At 40.4% G+C, this 21,191-nt stretch overlaps 1 protein-coding gene across 5 annotated transcripts; it reads right to left on the reverse strand.

Moving 5' to 3' along the window:
• Window positions 1–792: 792 nt before the first annotated feature.
• Window positions 793–20,983, reverse strand: LOC110977367 (uncharacterized). 5 transcript variants are annotated; one of them, XM_022231416.2, is made up of 6 exons: window positions 20,758–20,940; window positions 18,206–18,340; window positions 16,771–17,563; window positions 14,289–14,552; window positions 13,323–13,477; window positions 793–3,330 (listed from the first exon to the last, which is right to left on the reverse strand). In XM_022231416.2, the coding sequence occupies exons 2-6, from the start codon at window positions 18,266–18,268 to the stop codon at window positions 3,247–3,249; spliced, it is 1,359 nt and encodes a 452-aa protein (XP_022087108.2). In that variant the 5' UTR covers window positions 18,269–18,340; window positions 20,758–20,940; the 3' UTR covers window positions 793–3,246. The 5 variants fall into 5 exon arrangements, with proteins under 5 accessions (XP_022087108.2, XP_022087104.2, XP_022087106.2 ...); XM_022231412.2 differs by having other exon boundaries at window positions 16,771–18,340; window positions 20,758–20,962; XM_022231414.2 differs by lacking the exon at window positions 20,758–20,940 and adding an exon at window positions 19,939–20,026 and having other exon boundaries at window positions 16,771–18,340.
• Window positions 20,984–21,191: the final 208 nt, after the last annotated feature.

Raw genomic sequence — 21,191 nt, forward strand, 5'->3', positions numbered from 1 at the left:
TTGATGAAAGAAAAAACTTAAAATTCTTCGCTTTTCAATTTTTTTTCAACCATTTCAATGGTTACACTTGGCATCATTTAACAGGTTGGAATTTAGTCAATCAATTCCTGTATTTTCAGACATGCCTTTGGGCAACGGCTTTCGATACACACAAAAATAAAATTAAATGTGTGCCAAGCTTGAATATGGATTTGATTACTTTGAGTTTCAGGCTCGTTTTAATTGCTTTTCTAGAGGCATATCTTCAGATTTATTCTCTCAACAGCTGTATATTGTTTAATCATGTAACGATGTCTAGCACAAAATGTAGTTTGCATTGGTACAGTACTTTTTGGCGAAAAGCGTAATTTCTGTGTTAGATTTGATACAGAAGCTGACTGGCCGATATTGTAACACTGATCTTTGAAAATGCTTTGACCTATACGGAAAGCTAGCCTGAAAATATGTGTCTTTTCATTATACGCATGCTCTGTCAAGGGAAAATACTCTGCGAGTTCTCAAGTCCTGAGGGGCGAACGGGATGGATTAGTAATAGCTTTAATGGGCATGAAGAGCGTAAAAAAACGAGGTGGCCTGACAATATTCAAGCCTCAACGCGGGCATTAGGAAATTAAATCTCCATAGGAATGTCATCGATTTGCAATGTAATTAGCTAAGAGCAACATCTGTGATAGATATGAAACCCGTAAGCAGCACTTAGCCGATCATTTCCTCCCTAACCTTGGTATCAAATGATGACGAGATGGCTACCTGTGCGTCTGCTATCCCCCACAAGTCGGGCCTCAAACAATATCGATTGAAAGTCCTTCCACAGGATATTTTAATGAAATTTCCAGGCCGTTGATGTGAAACAAATTCTCTCTCAGGGATTTAACGAAAGATTTCTACTAAAGGAGTTCCATCATTTACTATGACAGCTAATTTATGCCAAGCTTGATCATTTTAGACATTTACTACTTCACATTTCGTTTCAGGCGTGTTATCATACACAACCTCGCTGCATTCATTCGTGTTCAACCCGTGAGGGCGTAAATCCGGAGACAATTGCGAGCAAATTTCTGAATGATATAATAGTCCATCTTTTTTCCTACAGCACATTTTCACGGATTCAGGGGAAAAATTAAAACCTGACATACTGCGAACAACGTCGTCAAATTTGAGCTGAGAAAATAAACAGGATTGGAAATGTTATGGGCGACTTTTAGTCGATTTCATTGCAATGGGATATGAACGGGTAGTCGGGTTGGCAAAGTTCTTTCCTCGCTCGATTCCCAGCTGGGTCCACACGTGGATTGGGTTTTCAATCCCTACCTGATTCCGTTTTACCCAGCAATTTCTTCTCGAGGGTTTTCCTCCCATATCTAGAACTGTGACTGCTTCTCATTGTCTCCTGTGAAAGTGTGTCGTTTGGCGGCTGCTTGAGGCGCCCTTGCATTCCATTCGCTCGACCAAGTTTAATGTCTTCATTGTACAGCGCATTTGAACAGATTTGCATGAAATTCTGCGCTTTCTAAGTGAATAAATTATTTAAATTATTTAAGAAACTAGCTTCTCTGGCACAATTTAACCCTTGTAAAAAATAAAGACATAAAGTACCTATGCGACGTCGACATGGGAAACGCTTAATTTAATGACTTAAAGACTAAATTGTTTCATATCAGTCCCTACCTGATTCCGTGGGTTTTACCCAGAATATTCCTCTGGGGTTTTCCTCCCATCTCCAAACTGTAACTGCTTCTCATTGTCTCCCTCTACAGGTTTCTTCCGACTTGCGCGCTACAGTGCCTAGGGTGCTTTTGAGGAATATCCTTGGTGTCATTACCAGAAATATATAATAATATAAAAGTATTCTTTAAAGGTCATACACAAAACAAAAATTAGCCAATAAAACGGGAGACACTATAATCAACCAGGCCATTAAATAAGCAAAAACAAATTGTGCAATGTAACCAAACTTCTCAAATTATCTGATGGACATACATTAATGTCATGACCGGCCATCTATTAAGGAGGTCCACTTAAATTATTAGTGTAAGGATGCCAAGGCAAAGGAAGACGGGCAGATAGAGTTTTATTTACATGCCAACTTTTGAGGGTTCAAATATTTAGGTTTGATCACAGTTAATTACAATTTAAATCTTTTATTCTTTATTTACTTTACATGAAAATTCCATATTCCACGGATTCCTCGAATCAATTCCTCAGTTCTCAATTTCCCAAATTCTCAATTTCCCAATTCCTCAACTTCCCCGAATGCCAGGCCAGAGTGCGACCTTGGACTTGGCCTTCTACAGTTTTGAAGAGTGTGGAATAAAGATCGAAACCCAAGTGTAAATCATACGAGTCGCCACACAAACAAACAGCTGAAGTACAATAAAGAGTGAACATGACAATATCACATGTACGCTTCACGTGAAACTTTTACAATCAAGACTGTGAATTTTCACTCCAAAATCACTCATTCCGCGTTCTGCCATGACCCCAATAATCATCAAGTCGGGTCACACACTATGGAATCATAGATTGCGAAAGTGAAGAGACTACAAATCAGCTATTACAGTGCAAAAAGCTAGTTTTCATGGTAACGGGTTAACCCCTTGATAATCACTCTGTGATGCCCACGCTGGAAAGGAACATGTCTTTCGCGCACCCACCGCACTTTCTTCGCGGGCATTTGTTATACATTTCTAAGGGCTGGGCGGAGTGCCAAATAAACCACGGTGCCCCCTAAAACACGCTTCCCTACATTAAAAAACGTAATTAATCAATTGGTCAATAGCCAAATATACTGCCAAAAAACAGAGTGCATTAACATTGTTGGTACACTGTTTTTCTGAGTAAATGGGAGTTTAAGCAAATTAAGCATGATTGAGAGGAATGCAAACTACACATTCTGCTAAACGTTTCGACAAAATGTCCACTCCCACGGATCGAACATTTCTCTTGTACATTGTGCACTTCACTTTCCAGCCTTGTGTTAAAAATATCTGACATCCGCAAGACAGGGTAAAGGTACTTCATGTCTAGCGCCTTGACCATAAAGTTCATTTACCCCAAGCCACTTTTGAACAGAGCTTCCACGACGTATGTTTGCGGGGCACATGTGCAAGAAACACTCTAAGAACAATAGTAAAGTCTTACGACCCTCTGAAAAAACAGGAAAACAAATTATCTTCACAAGACCATCATTACAATGGAATCAAAAACGGAATGAAAATTGAAGTATTGATTGCTGAATTACCCGTGTCAAGACGGGAAATTCAAGACTTGTTTCATGTGCTCTGCTCTTTCAGTAGTCGACCTTAATGCCATCCAGTCCTTTTTTCGTAGCTGGAACAGAAAGAAACGCAGTCAAATAGTGTTAAGAGGTGGCTTATGTGTTTATAGATGGATTTCACATTAGCGCCGTCTGCGCATATCCGCATCGAAACCGAGGCTCTCTGTGTTGAACTTCGTCGCGCGCGCCCGCGGGGTCGACACAGTACATGCAGTATCCGGTTCGTACATGTAAGTGTGATGCCACTTCAGTTTCAACCATGCCCACTTCACAAGATATATGACCATCGCAGGTATGTTAGTTCGCGGTAAATTGCCATTACTTTTTTTTTTGATTTCGAGTCATCCTTCCACAAAAATTTGCAGCCTGAAAAGTCTGAATTTAACATACCTTTATGTATTTTATGTCGACTCCTTAATTTCAATAGTCTGATCGTATTAAGAATTGAAGCTGACACCTACAGCCTCGTTTTCAAACGCGGAGGTGCGCAGAACGACGCTAAAAGCGTCGTATTAGGTTCCCTCTATTGTGTGATGTAAAACACCCCGAACAAGTATAACCAAAGGAAACTATTTCTACCACTGCACTCATATTAGGCCCTATAGATTCATTATTTATAACACATCGCCCACAAATTCTGTAGCTTGACTGGCCAAGAGCCAGTCACATGGCATTCACTATTTTTGCTATCTTGTTTTCAGAGGTGAGATTGGAGGAAAGTGAAATATCCATGAAATAATAACCAGATGTTTTAAGGGTACCACAGCAGGGTAGGGTCGAAGGGCTTTGTGTTTGCCTACAGGCATCCCATATTAAGTACAATCTATCATTTGCAATTACCCAAGAAAGTAACTGACGACATTATTGTTGAAAAGCATACTTGATTAAAGACGGTTAGTGGACTTCACTCCCTGTGAGTTTATTTTTTTCTGGCAAACTGTCATTTTGAAGAAAAAAAAAATGAAACAAGGACTTAATTTCCAGTACAAGTCCTTTTTCTATGCATTTAGATGAAATTAATCAAACTGTTGGAGGTTGACTGCTTTATCTCGTGGACTGATAAAACTAACCTCTATCGGATGATCCATGGAGCATTCTAGGGTCCTTCGGCTTCCCTTTTGGAAAATGCAATGCTCCATGGATCACCTCAAGAGGCTAGTTTTACAACACCATGCACTGGAAGCAGTCAATATTTGTATAAGATGAACACCTTCAAGCCTCACTACCCGGCTGTCTGCATTTTCCCAGTTCTCTCAGGGCAAGCATGTACACACATCCAATCCAGTCTTTAATGGCTGAGATCACAACACCGTAATGGTTGAACAGGAATGTAACGGGTGTTTACCATCAGAATGCAAGCGTGCTGCCAGCTTCGTCTTCTTTCACCCACACCATGAGGACAAATCTATCCTCTTTGCGAGTAACCAAAGGTGGCATGTTTTACATAGCGCCAATGGTCCTTTGGTGGCACAGTTTAGTTCCCTATGACCTGACGATTTATGACAACTCTTGATAAAATCATACCTGTAGGTCAGGTATCACCCATGATTAAATATAGTTTATGACCCAAGATGTCAGGGGCACCGGGGAAGCCCAATCTGCATTGGAAACTATTTCATGTCTTCCATTATTTCATTTTCAGCATCTACTTTAAATATTCCACAATGGCACAAAAAATAATGAGGACTACCCCCCCCAAACTTTAGAAGCATGCATGTCGGTTGTTTTACTTTAACAAAGTTGCAACTCCGGGTTAACTTTGAATTAAAAAATGAGCCAACGAGAGCTTAAAACTCGAGAATTCCAAGATCCATTGCTGTTCATACTTATATCATGACTAATCGTAATGGTTTTAAACGTGTCTTACTTATACACATCCACTGATTAGTATGCAAAAATAACTGTAAATGCTGGACCATCAACAAAACTATCCGAACACTGACAATAAGTTTCGATATTTTCAGAAACGGATGAATTCCTCGGTTTTTGTTATGTAACATTGGGTGATAACGGACCCTTGAACAGAGAGAAGGTAGTAAGAATCATTGGGTCTGGAAACCAGACATAGAATAATAACTTTGATTTGTTTTGAAGTCCTATCACTTTTATGCTTATGTTTTAACCTGTCTACATCTGGGACCATTGACTATTCATAGTTATTGTGTCATTATAACTGCGTCATGGCAGTGGCCATCTCGCTACTAGTTATGGTTGATTAGATTTTGCCATGTTGTGTAAACCGGATGATGACTTGAACAATTTCGAACATGACTGTTTCCAGAGAAACTTCTTCAGATCAATAGGAGATACTGACATATAAACAAACTCTGCTGAAAATAGCATTGACTGGTCAGCTGCATCATAAGACCGCAAAGATTCAAATCTTCACACATACCTGGCAATACAAGGTTTTAATTTCTGAAAGTTTTAAAGGTTAAAAATTTTAATACTGTAATATTATGCCTTGATTTTAGCCGATGTAAGTTACATCCACACTAGAAAACTGGATGTTACACCATGAGGATCATTGCAGGATGTCTACGCCCAACCCCTACAGATCTCCTGCCAGTGCTAGCAGGCATTGTTCCTGCCAAGCTCCAAAGATAAAATGTCAACCATACACTATTGTTCAACAGTTTAATGATAAGAATGACTATTTCTGCTCTATATACATGTAAATGACATTGCCGATGGGTCACAGTACGAGGAACGTCTCGTTGCAGACGACTGTATTTTTTATCTGCCTTGAGCAGGAGCACCCCCTCATCAGTTGAAAAGAGCCATGCCGGTGGGGAGTGTTCGTTTTGTTGATAGCAACCATAGTCGTTCATGAACCATGTGAAGTGCAGTTGCCGCCAAAGGAGCCACTGTTGCTAGGAAAATCATGTCCTCTCTTGGTCCCACTCAAGGACTATAGAGAAACACAAAGATTTACTGATCGGACCAAGCTGCAGGAAGACAAAGACAGCCTCCAGAGTTGGAGTGAGCAGTCCCATTCAGGTTGAAGTCTGGAGTCAGTCAAGCATTACCAGTGCTGAAGACTATACATATCTCATAAATTCATGTGGGATTATCGAAATGATCACATGGTTATGATAGTAAATCAGGTGCTGTGAATGTTGAGACGAGGCCTGCACAAATGCTGACATTCGACAAAAGCTACAGTATATTTTGTTTTCGTTCATCCTCATCTTGAGTACGCATCTGCAGTCTGGGATCCATGGGAAACAAAATATATCAACCAGCTTGATACACTTTGTCTATGATAATTACACCAGCCTATCCAGTGTGACTGATACGGTCACTAGCATGGAATGAAATACTCTACAACAGAGATGTCACATAGCACTCCTAACTTTGATCCACAATGGGTAGTCAGCTGTCCCAACATCCATCCTCCAGGCTGCACCAACAATGACATGTACATGTAGATCAATAATGGGCAATATGTACCACTGAAACCAACCTTTCGGGAGAACAGTATACAAAAATTCTTTTGTTTCCAGAACTTACAGAGTGGAATAAGTTACCAAATCATATATTTGACATAATAATATTATCACTGCATATATAAGCTGCACAATATCTCACAGTACCTGTAATTCAAAGGCAGATATGTTATCATTACCTCTACACATTAGGTTCACAACATCTGGAGATTCCTGAAACCATCTCAGCTCCCTGGGCAGTATACAAGTACTTGCCCTATGTGCTGCCATGTTAAGGCACAAATGGCTTAACATAACCATAATCTGCCTTAACAGGTCCCCATTTACTCCTGGGTGGAGAGAGGTACAAGTATAAAGAGATAAAAGGACTTGCCTAAAATCACAACATACTTCAACCAGCTGGAGTTGAACCCCCCCCCCATCTAATGATTGGAAACTACAAACCCTTACCACCTGGCCCATCCCCCCCCCAAACACAACGGCTTTCAGAGACAAAGTTGAAAGCTACATCAGACTAAAGGATCATTATTCAACATAATGTATTACTAATTACTGCTCCTCCCTTCTCAGTAGACCTTTTCACTGATAAATTCATGCACGCATGCGCACAATTGGCCTGGCAGCAACAGCAACTGAAAATGTACTGGGGTGCGATTTTGATCACTTTCTCTATGATTTTTCTGGCTTGTTCATTTTTATTCTTCAGAAAATCTATTAGCATGTCCTAAAAGTATGTTGCAATCACCTAAACATGGAATTTGATGCAAAAAATTTTCAGACTTTGAGCTCAGGATGCTATTTTTGTTTTCAATTCCCCATCAAGTGACATCATGAACTGACAAGAATAACTAAATACACAGTTCAAACGCAGCTGTTAATTTGATCCCCAGGAAAGTTGGGGAAATAACCATGAGAAATACAAGCACTGTCGAACGAAGTGTCCAAGACCTTAACTCACAGGTACAAAAGGACCCAAATAAATGTAGCGCCCTCTGTAATTGGAATCAATCTATTTCAGCTAAAAGGAGGAATGCCAAAATCTTGGAACCAAGATCAAGCCCAGCCCTCCATTACAAGTCCCCTTTTCTTCACCCAGGATGTGAGGAACACCATCTTCCAACTGCAAGCTTCACCTCTGATAGGTTCTTGAAGTGCTCCACTTAAGCCAGATTGACATTTGCCCTATTATCTCAGAGGCTTGTGATAGAGCCCAGGATGCTGAAACAGCCCATGCAACAAGCAGCTTTGTGAAATATCACCAGTACCTCCAAGCTGACCCCGGCGGAGTTTTGGGGATTCCTCATGCCCCTGAATAGATTTAGTCCTGTAGCCATGACAATGGTTTACATGAATCGATGAAACATTTTCGAAACCTTCACACTATGAGATGCCTTAGCAACAATATCACTGTGCAGTATTTTAATACATCAATGTGTATAGCTACTATGCAACACACATTATTAATGATCAGAGTTTATGTGTTCATGACAAAAGTGATGTCATATTTTCATATTGGAATGGTTTAGGTACAAGTCCATCTGTTTTCATCAGTCATAAAGAGAGTTTCAAAATAATAATTTGGGTTGCTCCCCTTACTTCGCAACTTCGCAAAAAATCTTGATATTGCAACTAGTGCCTTGAAAAACAAAACAAAAATCTTCAGTCAATTGTTAACAAGATTAATGCACGAAGTGTTCTGTTAACGCGATGCAATTGACGGATTTCACAATAGTGCCGTCTGCACATATCCGCATCAAAACCGAGGCTCTCTGTGTTGAACTTAGTGGTGCATGCCCACGGAGTCAACACAGTGCGTGCAGTATCCAGTTCGTAAGTGTGACGCCACTTCAGTTTAAAACACACCCATCACACATGCAGAAACAGGTACCTTAGTTCGCGGTAAATTGCAGTTATTTTTTCTTTTGATTTTACGAGTCAAGTCATCCTGAAAGACTCTTCCGAAAAATTTGCAGCCTGAAAAGTCTGAATCTAACATACCGGTACCCTTTATGTATTTTGTGTCTTGACACCTTTCTTTCAACCGTCTGATCATATTAAGATTTGAAGCTGACACATAAGGCCTCGTTTTCGAATGTGGAAGTGCGCAGATCGACGCTAAATGGACTACTAAGATAATATTAATGGCGTCCTCACAGGTCTCCAGTGGAAGAGAAGTTTAATTAAATGTGCATATGGAATATGACAATGTCCTCTAATATGGCGTCATGGACCAAATGGAGGACTTTGACAAATATGTGGCAGCAGATATACTGGTCCTTTTTCACGGTATTGCAGGTGCTCAGAACTACACAAACATGCTCAGAACAATGCGTGCATGCTCAGAACTGGTAAAAGGACTGGTATGTTTGCCACCACCAAGTGTCCCAAAGTCTTCCATTGAGACGCAAGGCGCCTCCAAAAATAGGACAAGGAACGGGCAGTACAGAAGCTTTGCAATTCCAACATCTCCTGGGTCAGTTTCTATAACATTCTGCTTTGTCACATTTTGATTTATGTACTTTTTTCACCTTTTTTGAGGTAGAACTCCTTTATATACCATTAATAGAAGTAAGTACTAAAGCAAAGAAAGAAGTTGCCCCTTGCTCCCACTGGATACACCACTAGGAATGGCCACTGCAACTGTCCAAGCATTCTCAGCCTGCATAATTCCCAGGTCTGAATACACACAATTTTGCACTGGGCACTTAGTACAGCATCCCTCTAGGTTCTCCCCTAGGGAGATGAACAGGGAGGTCAGTCACAACGGGTACATGTACAGTTGTACTCAAAATTATTCATACCCTTTGGAATATAACCTACTTTTCTAAATTCTTCATTTATAAAAGCTATTGCGTTGGTACGTCCACTATATCGTTTGTCTATTTGTTGTAATACACAAACCCACACGTGTATTGGCTAAACTCATTTGCATACTAATAGACACGGCCCGGGTTTCTTTTTGCTCCTGGTCAAAATTATTCTTACCCCAGGTTTACATAGTCAAAAGTCTTTTCTTAATAGTCAATAGCATGGTCTTTGTTCTTGATGACTGCCTCAAGAGAGTTCCTATAAATGTCCACAAGCTTTCTGCATGCCTCCTGTGGAATGTTGACCCACTCCTCCTTGGCAAAAGTCTCCAGCTGGGTAAGGTTGGTTGGCTCCTGGCCATCGCTCTGGTCTTCATCTCCCGTCACAGATTCTCTATTGGATTTAGCTCAGGACTTTGACTTAGCCATTTCGGTACATGGACACCATTGTCCTTGAACCACTGCTTTACTACCTTGGCGGTGTGCTTGGGGTCTAAGTCCTGCTGGTACCAGTGGGTCCAGTGACGTCCAAGCTGGAGTTTCTCAGCAGACACTTTCACACTGTTATCCACGATCTTTAAATAATCCTCCTTTTTCATGATCCCTATATCCTAATGAAGCTCCTGGTGCCACTAGCCGAGAAGCAACCCCATGGCATTATGTTGCCACCACCATGCTTGACAGTTGGGAATGTGTTCTTTGGCTTGTATGCCTCTCCTTGCTTTCTCCAAACAAAGGCTATATCCATATGGCCAAACATAGCCATCTTTTTCTCATCAGATCACGGGGCTGATGATCAAAAGGTAGAATCTTGGTTCAGATGAGCTCTAGCAAATGCCAGATGAGCCTTCTGATGTTTCTTCCTGTGTAGTGGTGTCTTCCTTGGCCTGCATCTGTGGAAACCTCCTTTGTGCAATACTTGCTGGACGGTTGCCCATGACACCTTCGTCCCTACCTTGTCAAGGGTATCAATTAAGGCCTTGGTTGTCATCCATGGGTTGTTGTTCGACTCCGGCAGATGTTTGTGGCGAGTCCAGGAGCATGATGGTGGCAACATAATGCTATGGCGTTGCTTCTCTGCTAGTGGCACCGGAAACCTCATTAAGATACAGGGCATCATGAAAAAGGAGGATTATTTAAAGATCCCGGATGACAATGTGAAAGTGTCAGCTGAGAAACTGTAGCTTGGACGTCACTGGATATACCAGCAGGACAATGACCCTAAGCACACCGCCAAGGTAGTAAAGCAGTGGTTCAAGGGCAATGATGTCCATGTACCGAAATGGCTAAGTCAAAGTCCTGAGCTAAATCCAATAGAGAATCTGTGATGGGAGAAGAAGACCAGAGTGATGGCCAGGAGCCAACCAACCTGACCCAGCTGAAGGCTTTTGCCAAGGAAGAGTGGGTCAACATTCCACAGGAGGCATGCAGAAAGCTTGTGGACACTTATAGGAACTCTCTTGAGGCAGTCATCAAGAATAGAGGCCATGCTATTGACTATTAAGAAAAGACTTCGGACAATGTAAACCTGGGGTATGAATAATTTTGACCAGGAGCAAAAAAGAAACGATTAATATGCAAATGAGTTTAGCCAACACACGTCAGTTTGTGTATTGCAACAAACAGCCAAAAGATATAGTGGAAGTACCAACATAATAGCTTTTACAAATGAAGAATTTAGAAAAGTAAGTTATTTTCCAAAGGGCATGAATATTTTTTAGCACAACTGTACGTACATGAAAAATCATAGCAGTCACCCCAGTGTCCCTACCATGAAAAAGCCAACTGCACCTCCCGACCTTCCTGAAGTTACAGGCTGTGCTAAGCGCTGCGTGTTGTTGATTAAGTGTTGTACCAGTGCATGTGATATGTTATTAAAAGGTGATGTCCACATTTATCATTTTTTTACAAAATAGCCAGCTGACCGCGATATGATCAATGTATGGCCAAATTCCAATATTCGTCTGGTATTCCATTTTGACACATGAAGACCAGGCAGCACCAAAATGATTTACTTCCGAATGCTCCCTAGACAGAAGCTGTGGATAAACCCTGTGCATGCCAAATAATGTATGTAGCCATTGTTTGGTACGCATGAGGGTTTATCCACTACAAACACAGGGCGAGGGTTCCCCTCGTTTTTTTTTCTTTTCTCAGAATGACACAATCTACAATCAGAATTCGCATCTTTAGCTTGTTATAGTTGAGCTCTGAAGACAAATGATACTGCTTTCGATTTAGATGCTTCCATGTTTATTTGAACAGATAAAATCAGAGAAGACATGTTTTCCTTTGAGGTGCTCTTTAACCATTTTGACATGCTTCCATAAGCAAAGATCATTTCTACATTCTCTCTCCACATGTAATGGAGTGAAAAAGTCACCCTCCAAAAGAGTTAGTCCCTCATAAAAACTACTGCAACAAGAATGGAAACCACTCCAAAAGAATGAAAATCACTCCAAAATAGGAGACATATGAGGGATTTTGAGTTGTCACTTACAGTAGGTGGCTTCTTGAAAGAATGAACATTCGCCTAAGACGTAAGAATTAGACATGAACAAAGTGAAATGAAAACAAATAAACAATAAAGTTAAGAAACTTGGGGAATGAAGAGACGCCGAGGTGGTTGATCTGACAGAAAGGAGAACTCGGGATGATCAGCAACTCCAAAAAGTTGCCAGAAATCTAGTCACTGGTCGGAGACTGCATAATGCTGCAACATATAGGATGGAGATTCCGGGAAAATTGAGGTAGACAGCCAACCAAGGTTGATGAGCTCTCCCTTTCTGGGTTTGAGATAACAGTGGTCCTCCTAGGTGGACTGGAAGCTCTATCTCTTGAGTTCCACCTATCTGCAGAAACCTGGTTACACTACTAGGGATTCACTGGTGTCATTTTGTAACAAGCCAGATGGTACGACTTGATGAGAACAAACAACATACTCTGTAAATTTTAGCGAGCGGCGCTACTAATTTCAAATTAGAAAATTACAACTACATCCATAACCAACCAAACACTGATTTATATCTCTGGAATACATTCAGGTCTCTCACGTAAATGAAAGCCTGTCGTGTTGCAAGGTCATGGCTTTACTTGGCTCAGGCTGTTCTTCATTTTCCTGCTATTCTTGGATGTAGAATTCACGTATTGCTCTAACCTTGGGTACATGAGGGCAAGAGAAACACAGAGCAGCCAAAATGAAATCAGAAGATAATGGAAAGAGGAAGAAGCATGACCTGTGTTTTGCCAATGAGAGAGAGCTTTGTATCACAGAGAAAGAGAGAGTAATTTGAATGAGGCCACTCGAAGGCCCAATTCTCTCAGGGGGGGAATAGATACCTTGAATTTAGGCGTGATGACATTTTCTATTTTTGCCACTCAATCTAGTTGAATAAAAAATTGTCTCAGAGTCACGGTTGAGGTAATCAAGCGCAAATTCACAAACAAAAGCGTTACTTGTAATTACGACCTAATAATTGTCCGACGCAAGCTCTTCTCTGGTCACAAAAGTAATTATCAACCGTCTTGTGGAAAGCAAAAAAGACCACTAATACTGAATATCTGTAACTATGTACACTCACATAATCAAACGTAGGAAGCTAATTGTCCTATTCTAAAACAATAGCTTTGATGTGTTACTCTTCCAATGAGATTAGAGAAATTAGTTCATAGAATTTATTGTAAAGAGTGGCTAAGGTTGATCACAGCCAAGTTACCCATTATAATGACACACTCGTTGCAATGTGTGTTCAGATAGCTAGTGCTATTGGAAATGAGTTTTATTCTTACCATTCGAAAGCTGTATGCCATGGCTTCAACATACTGCCTCTTGATAACTCCTTCAGCGAGAGGCCTGTCTGGGTAGTTTGAGCAGAAGTGCACTGCACTAGTCAAGTCAATAGCTATCGGTCGCTGCTCCCGCATCTCCTCGGAAACTACAAAGTCTATAGATTTATGAGAAACAACTTGTACATTACCTGCAAAATCACGGCTAAATGAAAATGCTTTTAAAGATTCGGCCCAAAATGCACTTCTTGTTACCTGTTTGGGTACAGCAACGATTGAATTTGCCAAACTCGTTGAAAAACATGTCAATTCAGACAATCAGTGAGTGGGTGATCTGATCTTCCTATCCAACTGTGCGTCCATTTGTCACAAATAATTTGTGTTGCTGTTAAGTTTTCGGATCAGCGTACTACCATCTAAGCTCCATGATTATGATGAAGGTAAAAGAAACGTATGTATGAAATGTATAAAATTACGTACAAATCCTCGTGCGAATATTCAAATATTTTATCACATTCCTACACCCACAATTGAAAGTCCAATTACCCAGACCAAAGCGTCTAGTTTCTGGGGCTTAATTTGCACTTAAAGTCTGTACCTTTCTCTATACTTATTGATCTTGTTAAGTAATATGACAATAAAACCAGCTATTGGGATAAAAATTTATATTTTGAAAAACAAATGAGGTTTATTAGGGGAGGTTTCCATCTGACTAAATACCTGTTCAGTTTGTCCAGATATTAAACTGCATTGTCATAATGTAAAGCATTCTATTATGTTTACAAAATTAAGAGGAAGGTCCAATTCAGTGCAACTCCTCAGAGAATTTTTTCATGAAACTTGAAAAATACCGATCATTGTTGTCTTTTAAGAATTGCAAAAGCTAATTAAACCACGATGAAACCAGTGCCCTAAGTAACAAGCTTTTAGCGATCAATCTGGGAAAAAGTTAAAATATCCAGCTCCTACCGACAGTGTATCCGTTGCCAATAGCCACATCTGTCGCAATGGAAGTCCCTATTTCTTCATGCAATGTTTTGGCCACCGACGTCCTGAATTTACTCTCACGTTTTAACCCAGTGAGCCTTTCGTCTTGATCAAACCGACTGAGGATATTTGACAGCTCCTTAGAGTGTGCATCGCGGACTGACTGCTCATCACTGGAAAATTTAAGTAGCTTCATGCTGATTATGGTATGTAGACTCCGTAGGTTGAGTAGAGTTTTCCGGTCAACTGGAGTGGGAGAAACAAAATTGTGTCCCAGAAAGAGTCTGAGATTGGTGATTGGTGAGTACCTTAGGGTAAATTTTAAATGCTCTGAAGTTTTACAAAAAAACTAACATACTAAGATTTAGTATCTTCTAAAATAAATGTCAGAATTTTGAATCAAATTGAAGCTTACCGGGTAGGATTTTTTGTCAGAAGTAATGACTAAATTTGATCATACATTGTGGAGATGATCTCAATTATGTACAGAAGTATAAGGTTTTTGTTTTGTCCAATAAGATTTACCATACTGTTCAATGACACCTTTTAACACATGGGATCATTGGAAAGGCCTGCAAAAGAAGTACACTTAACAGGGTTCTTTTATGCTAAAAGCTCTTTCACTTTCCCACCAACAAACAGGACCCTGAAATGGTTCAAGTGATTAATGTTAGATAAGTACATGTAAATAAGATCAGCATTGTAACAAATGAGACAAACTGCACAGGCTCAGCGGACTTGAACTGCAGAGACACCATGCACTTGCAAAATAAACTGTTTGAACTTTCATTGGAGAGGAAATACGAGTTACGTCACGTACATGTATATACATGTACATGTATGTCCATGTAACTGTGTGCAAAAATCTCCACAGGGCATCATCATATATAAACGAAGTCTTCAGTTTCAAAAAAAAAAAAGTCATCCTCAGCTTTGATTTGATGATTTTTGGAGGAGAAAATTTACTGTTGCTTGTTTGGGGGTCATCATCCTGTACGTTGGTACTTCAGTTCTTCAACTGAGAGATGCTTCTACAGCATTAAACATTTTGCCCAAATTCAGTCCACTACGTCTCTCTGTATTCCATTTCGTCAAGCAAAACAACAGTATATTTCACTGTTAGTACAGTAACACAATGAATTTAAGGCAAGAAAGAACATTAGGTATCACAATTAAATATCTTAAATTGGTCTTTTTGTGCAAGTTGTTAAATGTCTGTCACAACCAAGACTGACGAAATTGGAGAGTTCATCATAAGCTGGGTAATGTGCACACCCTGGGTATTTCTAGGAGAAGCCTTACCCCATCATAAGCTGGGTAATGTGCACACCCTGGGTATTTCTAGGAGAAGCCTTACCCCATCATAAGCTGGGTAATGTGCACACCCTGGGTATTTCTAGGAGAAGCCTTACCCCATCATAAGCTGGGTAATGTGCACACCCTGGGTATTTCTAGGAGAAGCCTTACCCCATCATAAGCTGGGTAATGTGCACACCCTGGGTATTTCTAGGAGAAGCCTTACCCCATCATAAGCTGGCTAATGTGCACACCCTGGGTATTTCTAGGAGAAGCCTTACCCCATCATAAGCTGGGTAATGTGCACACCCTGGGTATTTCTAGGAGAAGCCTTACCCCATCATAAGCTGGGTAATGTGCACACCCTGGGTATTTCTAGGAGAAGCCTTACCCCATCATAAGCTGGCTAATGTGCACACCCTGGGTATTTCTAGGAGAAGCCTTACCCCATCATAAGCTGGCTAATGTGCACACCCTGGGTATTTCTAGGAGAAGCCTTACCCCATCATAAGCTGGCTAATGTGCACACCCTGGGTATTTCTAGGAGAAGCCTTACCCCATCATAAGCTGGGTAATGTGCACACCCTGGGTACATGTATTTCTAGGAGAAGCCTTACCCCATACTGCTGTGCTACTGATGATTTTTGGGTAGAATTATTCTACACGTATGACAGTCACTCCTCAAATGTAATACTTTGAATAACTTTGATTTAATATTCCATTTATTACCGTTACAAATCCGCATGTTTGTCGATAATACACATTTCATAAGTCTACATTTTAGCAAATTTGTCCCAATACAACAGGAAAATTTTGCAGGACAAATCTTCCTCACATAAATATACACGTAAATGTCAATTCTTTGTTGAAAAAGTTGCAGATTGAGAACTAAATGCAGAAAAAGCACACACAATTTGTTGACAGGCACAAGTAGCAATGGAAAACACAAATTATCCATTTGTCCATGCAAAACACCAAAATTACTAGTACGGGCTTCGTGCTACATGTACATGTACGTTTGTAAGATAGAAGATGTATCCTGTGTATACTTGTACATGTTATAAAGGTATGCATGTATGCTTCAGAAAAAAATACTTTTACCTCCAATGGAGTGAACTAATGGTTAAAAGCAAAAGTAGAAAAGGACAAGATATATGCAATACATTACCTCTTGAAATTGATTCATTGCAAGTTCTGCTCATGATGATTTCCATCAGTTTTTCCGAGTATGCTCCGCACATTGCCAATAATGTCATCAGCTGCACCAACTGACCCAAATCTGTTTCTCGATCTGCAAAGCCAACAATCTGTTTCTCTGCAGCTGCTGCCACAAGGCCAAAGACGCAAGCATCACTGCCTGGGGAAGTTGAAACATGCTGGAACTTGGCAAAGGGACTCAGCATTCCAACAAGAGTGATTAGGCTTTCATCATCAAGAGATCGTTTGGTCAAGGAAATTGCCACTGCATTAAGCAGGTTCTCGTGTAGGAATCGCTGGGCGGTGTACATTTTCAGAATTCTCGAGAGGTGATTGAAATTGAACTTATCAACCAAGTGTGCTATTAAATCCCCTGCTTTTTCTAAAAGTTCTGGACAGTAAAATCTGAAACCGGACAGGGAATGAAGAGCTTTCATCAACCTGGTGGGAGGTAGGTACTCCAGGCCATCCAACAAAATGTTGCATGCTTCCCTCAGGAAATCTCCATTGTAATACCTTATGAAATAAAATTCTGTGATGGCTTTGGACGCATCCATGACAGTTTTCTCTTTGTCTGTGTCTTTCTTTGTACTGAAAATTGCAATCAAGCGATGGGCCATTTGGGCACGATTGTGATGATCGAGTTGTTTACCAACAGTGCGAAGGATAATGTTTAACGCCCTGGCATCAGTGCAACCACCAACACGATCAGGGACAAGTAGAATTATGGCTCGCAGCAATGCATGCACTCTTTGATCCGTCTCCTGCAAACGAACAAGAACGCTAGCCAACTTTGCCAGGTCACTACAATTAAACTGATTTAGACGCTGTTCAGCACTGGCAATTAAAGTCTGAACCATCACACTACTTTGTGGAACTCTAAGGTCAATTGAGGCTTTCAGGGCATCTAGAAAGAGGTTACAATCCATTCTCTTCACATTACGGAGTACTAAATAGCACAAGTCAACGAAGTCCTTGTCTTGATGACCAGCAAGCATCCTTGATTCACTTTCACCAACTATTTCGACTTGTGCAACATTGATTTTCTGGCCAATTTCAGCTAGTCTGGATATTGCTCGTGCCACATGAACTTCATTCAGATTACCCTGGAGTTCTCTTAGAGCTTGGAATATTTCTGGTGCTGAGCAAGCTTTGTGTATACTTTTTAGGCAAGTCAGACTTTGCCCATCAACAAGATTTTCGAATGAGACAATATCGGAAGATTTTGCTTCCACTTTCTTTTTCCTTGGTTCTGGCACATATCCTAAAGGTGCGTGCCAGGCTGGTGTACAATATACCCGCTCATTTCTGCCGTGCATCATTGGAAGCCATCGCAGTTTCAAGTACTGTTGGGATTCAAAGGTTAGGAATCTGTTCCAGGTCACAAATCTCAACAATTGCTTTACCATTTCAAGGTTTTTTGCAACACATAGACTGAGCATTTTCACACTGCCACAGCACATCAACATACATCCAGGCTTTACATCAGACGTTGAGGCGTCTTTGTTGCATTCATTTCAATTCAGATACATTTACTCCATCTGCAACAGAAGAAATACACATTTAGATTTAACAAAGGGATGAAGTACACTGGAAATGAATCATGCTAACAGAAAAAGACTCAACAAATATCTCTTTAAATGGGACACCAAGCTGCACTTTCTCATTATTCTGTCAGTAATGCACACTCATGAAATACTGCGGCATTTAACTGCCTTTTGGGGTTTTATGCTAATGTGTTTACATATTTATAAGCAAAACTGTGATGTCATTCCAGGAAACATGAACACCAATCCCTTTCACAGAAATGTTTTCAGTAAGGAAATTCTGAGTTTACAACTTTAACAAAAAAACCTACGCAATGAATTATGTCTTCCCTGGATGGCATCACAGCTACAGTGCCCTCAGTTGTCAAGGAAAGCATGGATTATTTTAATTTTTTTCAGTGCATTTAACCAAATAGGCATGTAAAAGTGTTTTCATACATTAAAGAAGAATAAAAAGCTACAGAAAAAGTGTCTGAGAACAATTTATTGCAGCTACAGATTAATGTAAAATTACAAACCATTAGCAGGAGTCCTTGTATTTAGCAGAAATACATCTACATATATGTATAGTGTGACTGATCTTTGGGCAGATAAAGGCCCCCAGATGACTTGAAGGGACACACATTTCACACAGACCTTTGTTCATTTATTCTTCTTTCTTTTCTTTTGAACACTTAAAGGTGTGGATTTCGTTGTGCACATACATAAACTACTGCTACCTTGTATCAAGGTAAAAGTGATTTTATGTACCACAAATTGAAATTATAATTTCCAAATATTTGTACATTCTTAAGACCCTCACATCATGTTTACTAGGAATGCATGTACATTGCACATGTACGTGTATGTGGATTTCGCCTTCCTTAACTTCTGTCCCTGGGTTCACATTGCTAACATTTTACTTTTTTCTAGTTCCTGTATGATATTACACACTAGATGAGATGAAATGATTATCAACTGAATTACTTGTGTTTGAGGACAGGCCAACTAACGAGTAGGCCAACATGACTATTTTCTGCACCTTTTCTGAAGTATTTTGCCTGATCTTTCTATAGTGCATCCATATCAAGGCGACTGCATTATACCCCCTCCTCATTTTAAAGAAATATTTGGTTTTTGGTTTGAGGTAGATACATGTACATTGTTCTGTTCCCATCTGCTTTTTCTTTTGTTCTGAACTTGTTATAGCATTCGGCACGTTCGAGCGATCTTATCTCGCAGGAACTGCAGGATGAGACTCTTTAGTTATACAAAAGGCTTTCTACTCATAGTTCGATAACTCTTTAACTAGAATAACTAGAACAGTGACTAACCTTGGATGGCGTATAAAATAAAAAATGAACGATAGGCTGACAGATGAGACCTCAGTCAGAAAGCAGGCATTTTAACATGGTTAAGCGTAGCCCCACTAGTGTGGCACAGATCACTCCCAATTTATCCTTAGCCATACATCCGTCTACGCAATTTCGTGTCGGCCTATTGAACATTCCGGCGCACCCACTTATCATCATGGGCGAAATTTCTTTTGCACACGAACATGATTCTTGCCCTTTCCGCTTTCTAAAAACCATTTATTGAATGATTTCACTCACGTTATTCAGGTATTTTCCAGTCTTTTTGCCTTTATCCATTCAATCTAACGGGCTCGCTCTCTCAGTCGTCATCTTTAAAATAAGGTCGTTGAGCATTACGTCATTTCACCCCTCATCATCTCGACGGCTGTTTCATGTATTGCAAGATATATGCAATACACGGACTGAGCGATAAGATACTACATGTACCAATGGGGTCTTCCAAACTTTGGCAGCAATTTAGTTATCTTGACATCGAACAGCCGTCGAGACGATGAGGGGTCAAGTGACGTAATGCTCAACAACCTTATTTTAAAGATGGCGACTGAGAGAGCGAGCCCGTTAAATTGAATGGATAAAGGCAAAAAGACTGGAAAATACCTGAATAACGTGAGTGAAATCATTCAATAAATGGTTTTTAGAAAGCGGAAAGCTCAAGAATCATGTTCGTGTGCAAAGGAAATTGCGCCCACGATGATAAGTGGGTGCGCCGGAATGTTAAATACGCCAACACGAAATTGCGTAGACGGATGTGTGGCTAAGGATAAATTGGAAATGATCCATGCCACACTAGTGGGTCTAGGTTCAGCGCAACCTTGAAGTTTATTGTACCTTACTCCCATAAGCCTTGTTTATCCCATGACTTGATGTTATTCAAACTGGCAAATCATCTCAGGCATGTCAGGACGGAGTGCAATAATTGAATAAATTTACGCAAGGTTCAAGATTGCGCTTAGGCACATTACTTAGCCGAGTCTGGACTAAACACTAACGCATTTTATTAAATTATTGTCATTGTTTCAAACATCGATAAAAGTTAAGCTGTTTATAACAACTTACATAAATTTAATGCTTGTTCTCATCTAGTAAAGGAAAGAAACATGAAGGTTGGAAAAGAAAGGAGGAGCCAAGACAGAATGAACTGTAAAGTGTAAAAGTACAACTCAGTTGGCACAGTTACTACTACTAGTACCGTGAACGAACATCATCTGTGAACATGTTCACGTACGACGTGTGTACGTTACAGGAAAGCGTTCGAACGGAGCTACCCGTGAGCGCTCGTCCGCTGGAGTACGACCGCGGGTCAGCGAGCTCTCGCTAAAGTGTACAGCTAGACCCAGGGGTCGACCCAAGTGCAACGCGCACGCATCCTACTCCATTGACAGGAGTAACCGCGCGAACGCACCCTCAACAAAAATGACAAACATATGCCGCCGTTACAATAGCTTCATACCCAGAGGTTATTTTCGTTCTGACGCTCGGTATAACACATA

The sequence above is a fragment of the Acanthaster planci genome, linkage group LG08, assembly GCF_054643075.1.
Source record: "Acanthaster planci isolate LZ-2023a linkage group LG08, COTS_SCS, whole genome shotgun sequence".
NCBI classification, from domain to species: Eukaryota; Metazoa; Echinodermata; class Asteroidea; order Valvatida; family Acanthasteridae; genus Acanthaster; species Acanthaster planci.

Coding starts and splice junctions, on each gene's coding strand:
- LOC110977367 (XM_022231412.2), bottom strand. CDS start 18,268: ATGTTGATGTGCTGTGGCAGTGTGAAAATGCTCAGTCTATGTGTTGCA. Junction 13,478..14,288: donor TGGCAACGGATACACTGTCG/GTAGGAGCTGGA, acceptor ATAAATCTATAG/ACTTTGTAGTTTCCGAGGAG. Junction 3,331..13,322: donor TGGCATACAGCTTTCGAATG/GTAAGAATAAAA, acceptor TTTCTGTTCCAG/CTACGAAAAAAGGACTGGAT.